The 6,000-nt window shown below is 41.8% G+C and overlaps 1 protein-coding gene and 1 long non-coding RNA gene across 4 annotated transcripts in view; one reads left to right on the top strand and one right to left on the bottom strand.

Moving 5' to 3' along the window:
• The window catches only part of LHFPL3 (LHFPL tetraspan subfamily member 3), a 248,625-nt gene extending 243,035 nt beyond the window's left edge, over positions 1 to 5,590 (top strand). For all 3 annotated transcript variants that reach the window (XM_061467401.1, XM_061467399.1, XM_061467400.1), the window contains one exon: positions 4,596 to 5,590. Coding sequence is in view for 1 of the 3 variants with exons in the window: in XM_061467399.1 (XP_061323383.1) it covers positions 4,596 to 4,624 (29 nt within the window). In the remaining 2 variants the exon portion in view is untranslated. The remainder of the gene's footprint in view (positions 1 to 4,595) is intronic.
• LOC133276516 (uncharacterized) lies at positions 2,139 to 3,458 on the bottom strand. Its single transcript, XR_009745899.1, has 2 exons — positions 3,335 to 3,458; positions 2,139 to 2,766 (listed from the first exon to the last, which is right to left on the bottom strand). It is a non-coding gene; the product is annotated as an uncharacterized LOC133276516 (long non-coding RNA).
• Positions 5,591 to 6,000: the final 410 nt, after the last annotated feature.

Consider the following 6,000-nt stretch of genomic DNA (forward strand, 5'->3'; position numbering starts at 1 on the left):
AGGGCTGCTAGCAAAACAGTTGGGGAATTTCTGCCCGTTCTTCCTTCCATCTCCATAGGGCAGACTTGTTCCTCCCTCACTGGGTCTAAACTGCAGGTCGGGGGCAGGCACCAGAGAGCGTAACAACTTCACCTCCTGGATACACAGCTATTTCCAGGACAATCTGTGGACAGCATCCCCAAAACATTTGCTAGAGTTTCAGCTTGGATCACCAGAACTCTTACGAGTTTGGAGAGGACCCAGGTTGGTGCCTGGCTGCTTACTGATAGCACAGTCTTTGCTCTGAGTGTCTCTCTGAGAAATGCATAAGCAGCCCCCCAGTCAGGCCAGGGCAAAGGATGCTCAGTGCATCAGGAGTGAAGAGGCACCCAGAGCAGGTAGGCAAAAACTTAAAGACAAACGGGAATACACATTATTCCTCTCTCATCACGTGGAAAACAAAATCATTCTCTTGGGCCACTCAGATAGGTTTTGTTATGTGTTATAAATAGCATACCTTCAAAGAGATGTGACTATCCAACACTGGCTGCCCCATGCAGCTAGGCATTTGTCTGCTTTTCGTGTCTTTTATTACACACATCAGGATATCGCCCAGGCCCTGAATGCATGTTGCTATTTGAATTTTGGTGTGCAGTAACTACAAGTGGAGTTTTAACACACTTAGCATTGCACCAACCCTGACGTAAACAACAAAACCACCTACCTGTGGTTACAAGGAGCTGAGCCAGATCATAGGCAGAAAGGCAAGAACTCCAAGTACCTCATTAAAACTGAACATGTCCAAATTTTTTTGGCCTACTGCCTGGGCAGCAGCATTATCCAAGGTGCCTCAGCATGTCTGCTTTCAATTGCAGAGCTTTCACAGTAACGTTTCTCTCCTTCATCTCCTCCTGTACACCAAACACAGTGACAGCACTCAAGAGAGATAATGTTGCACTCTAGGCTAGAGGAATACTGTGGAGGTGCTGGGAAGAAATCTCTGGTCATTAGCCCATGGGCCTCTGCCAGCTGATGTGGTTTTGGAATAGCACCAATGTTGGTGTGACCATGAATGCCAGTTGCTCTTTAGCTCAGTCATTGTGTGTGTTTGGAGACAGAAATAAAAGATTAACTCTTGGAAAGGTGCTATTTTCCAAATGCCACTCAAATAAATGGCAAAGTACATAAATATGGCTGGTGACAATTAGTGGTGTAAGGTGTTAAGAATGTTGGAGAAAATATATATTCAGACTTAGAAGGTCTGCCTTTTTCTGTATGATTACTATCTACCTGACTGCCTTTATAGTAACAGCATGTAAGGGACTATCTCAAATTCAGTACGTGCTTTATACCTTGGCAGGGAGCAACCTGGACATTTCCCGTGATTCATCTTCAAAACAAAGAAATATAATTGGCATCTCTCTGAAACTGTACATAGTCGCTAAAATGTGCAAACTGCTCCAGGCTGACTCCTCCCTAGCTCTGCAGAAGCGACTGCTTGAGTTGAACGGGTCAAATATGAATAATAACAGTGTTGTCAGGATTTGAGACTAACAGGCAGCCTGTCAGGACTTTAAATAGAGAATTTAACAGCAGAGCACCTGGGTAGTTTGGGTAATATGGCTTTCATGAAGACTGCTTTCATTAGCTGATTTCTAGGCAACAGCAGTAGAAAAGGGTTGTAAGTAGCTCTAAGAAAGGAAACTTCAAGGAGTCAAAAGCCTATGATGTGATACGAAGCAGACTGAGGGGTGTTGGATGTGAATTACTTATTTCTGCCTTATCAACTAGGCACCTTTGGCATTTATTAAATTTCCTTTCCCTGTGTATAACACTTGTGCACAAAATTTGTCAAGAGAACTAATAAAGGTTTCAGTATGTTACAACTGAGACACTGAGCACTGCTGGAAATCCAATAAGCGCTGTTAAGGATTTGAATAACACAGGTACATGAAACTGTGATTAAAAATAATTGAAAGAAATGATTTATTCAGTTCTATTAAATTTAGATTGTTCCTAGGAGTATCAGGGCATATGCTCCTCATCATGCAACTTCGGCTTTCCCTGAATTTCAGTTTTACCAGCTCTGGATTGGTTTAAGAGGCTCGCAAAACCCCATATCTCGCTTAGCAAATAAACAGATTGGACCCTAAAGCACCTTTTCTTTCTTTTCTTTTATCTAGTAGTGCTATTTACCTATATTAATAATTACCATACGAATTATATTAGTAACCATATTAGTAAAATACACCAAAATTCCTGAAACAGACCATTTTTAATAGATTTTATTTATCACAAATGTGTGCATTTCTCATCCATTGTTCATCCTTGATTTTTGCTACATGTTGTAAAGGGAGAAAGAAAGCTCATGGCGCTTTCAATAGGAAGTTTTCTTTTACAATTGGAAACTACCATCCCCATTACATAGTTGCGTCATAAGAATGTTTTCGCTACAGTGAGCACTATATTTCATATTCATTTTCTGACAAAAGCAAAACGGATCCATTTGTCTTCTGCAGGGCCCTTCTTAGCTTAAATTATGCTTTTTGCAAAGCTTATTTGTTACTTTGTAGTCCCAGCAGCATCAATTAAAAGTTTCTTTGTAAAATGTATCATCTGGACTACACATATATATTGGGTAGTTTGGGCTATAATTTTCCTCCAAAACAAACTTTTCTTGAAATAAAAGTCGATTTGCTGGAAGATGATGGGGAAGCAGGCATCAGGGTCTGCAGCTGAAGGGTTAGCCACTGACTGTCTCACTAGTTCATGGTACCACAACCCGAGCTCTCAGGTTGGTGTCGTGGTTTAAACCCAGTCAGGTAACTCGTTCACTCACTCCCCCCCCTTCTTTCCCTCCCCCTACTCCCGGAGGGATGGAGAGGAGAATCGAAAAGAATGCAACTCCCACAGGTTGAGATAAGAACAGTTTAGTAACTAAGGTATAACACAGATCACTACTGCTACCACCAATGATAATAATGATAAAGGAAATAACAAGGGAAGAGAATACAACACCTCACCACCAGCTGACCGATAACTCGCCCCCCAAGCCTGACCAAGCTCCGACCGATACCTCCTCCAACCCTGCAGTCTCCCAGCCCTTCCAGCTCATTCCCAGTTACATCCTGGGCATGACGTGCTGTGGTATGGAATACCTCTTTGGTCAGTTTGGGTCAGGTGTCCTGTCTCTGCTTCCTCCTGGCTTCCCCTCCTCCCTGGCAGAGCATGAGGCTCACAAAGTCCTTGGCCAAACCAAAACATCATTGTTATCAGCTCTGTTCCCGAGCTGAAAGTCAAAACACTGCACTGCACCAGCTACCAAGAAGGAGAAAAATGACTGCTACTGCTGAACCCAGGACAGTTGGGTATCCTGCCCTGGAGTGTCATACACACTGGTGCCTGTGGGTGAATTGGCAGCAGGGCAAGCTGACCAGGAGAGTCAAGGTGTGTGAGGGATTGGTGGGAATGGGAAAAAATTGTCTGCTCCATATAATGATGTAATGAAGGACAGATATATTGCTTTCAGTCTTCTTATAGTAACATTTTTAAGAGTTTCTGGTTCTGAAACTCTTAGTTCACTGTCATTTCACAATGAAATTAATTCTTTTTCTTTTGTTTTCACAAAAGTTGTGGTTTCCTCCAAGTTTTGCGTTTCAGCTGTATCCTGCAGAGGCCACTGTGTTATGATGATGGGAGTGGGGTTGTGATGAAGGTGGCTTTCCTCTCCCCCAGGCTTGTAGGACCTGTGGCCAGTGACCCTTTCACAGGAGGCAATGAGGAGGCTGCCTGCCAGATAACTTCATGGTTTAGTCTGAGTGATGCAGGAGAGTTTAGCTAATGATGAACTTGCAGAGCTCTGTTGGTGCAAGAAGAACCTTCTGTTCAATACCAAATGCTGGCATTGGATTTTATATTTGCATGTACATGGGTACTTGCAAATAGACTTTCTCATTAAGATCCTGGTCTGAAGAGCTGCCTCCAGTGCCAACATATGGGCAGTAACCTCCAGTGAGGAGGGAGGAGCCTTCATCGCCCTGTTTGCAGGGCCACTGCAGCCCCTTTCCACTCTCCTGCATATACAGATCTATTTACAGTATAAGGAAACTGGATGGGAATTAGTTTTTAAGGGAGAGTTTGGGTTGAAAATACGTCTGTCCCCACTGTGGTCTGCTCCTTCAGAATTAAACACAAGGAATTATTTTGCCTTGTTTATGAATGGAGATCATGTGCTCAGGGGAGTGAAGGAAGTTACTGATACAGAACAGGAATGGCAGGATTTTAACTCAATTCATGATACTCATCTAGCAAATGTCATTCTTCCCCTATACGCATTGCATATTTATTTTCATATTGTTCAAACTTTGGATTAAATAATCTCATTATTTTGACTCCCCGTCGATAAGCTGATAAAAAACAGGTTTTTAAGAATTCCAGTTTACAAACCCTTGTCATATCTGAAGATTAAACTTGCCACGTTTCATGATAAATGGAAATGCAAATAATTAAGTCTATTAAAATATTTATCAGAGGCTTGCCCTGAGCCAAGCACAGCGTGAACATCTTTATGTTTGCTGGCAATAAACCAGCTTCTCTCTTCTCTCTGTTTTGCACAGTCCTACTAAGCCAATCCTCACTAGAATGAGCACAAAACAAAATGAATAACAGCTTTTGTACATCAACATTAAAATGGGAAGAAGCTTGGGAAAGGGCCTCCGACAGAGAAGAACGCTGATGAGTGCAAAAATGCCTGATGGGTGAGCGCCACCTTCTAAATATAGATCAGCCAGACGTGGAAGTGATTTTCAGAAGAGAAATGCAATCATGGATTACACACCAGCTCATTAGAAACTGTTGCTGAATACAGCATCCAGAAGACATGCATGAAAAGTCACATTTGGGGAATAAATTAAAAGGGGTGTAGTTGTTGCTAGATAAACATATGTAATATATATGCATTGAAGAGGTTTGTAAATGTCATTTTTTTATTCAGATGGAAAGCAAAAAGCTTTAAAACCTTTCACAGTAGAGAGGCAGTTAACTCCAGACTATTCCTATCCCAGTAGCCAAGAAGCAGATAGGACATCTCTCTTAAATTAGCATTTATAAATAAACTTTCTGAATGTTTCCATCACATAGAGTGAAAATCATAACTTTTACTGCTGCATTGCTGCACTTCATCTACTTCACTGTATAATAAGTTGACTAAAACTGTAAAGCTTCTCAATTTTTGCTGCATATGTGTTCCAATTAATCTATGTCTGTAACAAACTTGAGACTGAAAAATAATTTCTGACCTATATTCTAGTTCTGTGAAGCATATATACTATAAGGTATGTCTGAATATCATGATACTATAATTTCCCAAAACACATAGAATTGTTTGTATTTGAAGTGACAAAATAAAAGCACTGATTTCTTTTTCTAACAGGAGAAAGTAATTTACCCCTTAAATGTAACATGCAGCTGCTCACTGCAACGGCATTTCTATTCTTTTCCTTGTCCTGCCATGTAACCACTGAGTGACATTCTCTGGCCCATGCTAATGCCAATCAGATGAAGTGATCCAATGGTCCCTTTTGGCCTTAATCTCAATACATGAATTAAAAGACTGGCACATGGGGCTCTGTGGGTCACTCCACAAAGGGCACCGTCATTGCCAGAAGCCACTGAGCAGTTAAACAAGGGAGGCACAGGGTATCAAGAAAGACCCCAGGGAAAGGACTGGATGACAAGTGTCAGGCACAGAGCAGTGGAGGGCAACAGGAGCACCCTTTCCTCTGCTCTTCTCTGAAAGGTCTCAGCATGGCATGCCTCCTCCTGGTGCAGGACCAGGTAGGAATATGCTGCTCCCTGCATTTTTCCCCTCTTCTTCTGTATATCAAAGCTGAATACAGCCCAAAATGAACACTCCATTGCTAAAAAATCTTTAGATTGCTTAAGCCTGTTCCTTCATTCTTTCCCTTTTGGGGGAAATGGCTAAAATAATAATTCATTGCTAATGTTGATCCCAAATAACAC

The sequence above is a fragment of the Pezoporus flaviventris genome, unplaced genomic scaffold, assembly GCF_033815535.1.
Source record: "Pezoporus flaviventris isolate CSIRO_AGI_PZ_B2104156 unplaced genomic scaffold, CSIRO_AGI_Pfla_v1 ptg000045l, whole genome shotgun sequence".
NCBI classification, from domain to species: domain Eukaryota; kingdom Metazoa; phylum Chordata; class Aves; order Psittaciformes; family Psittacidae; genus Pezoporus; species Pezoporus flaviventris.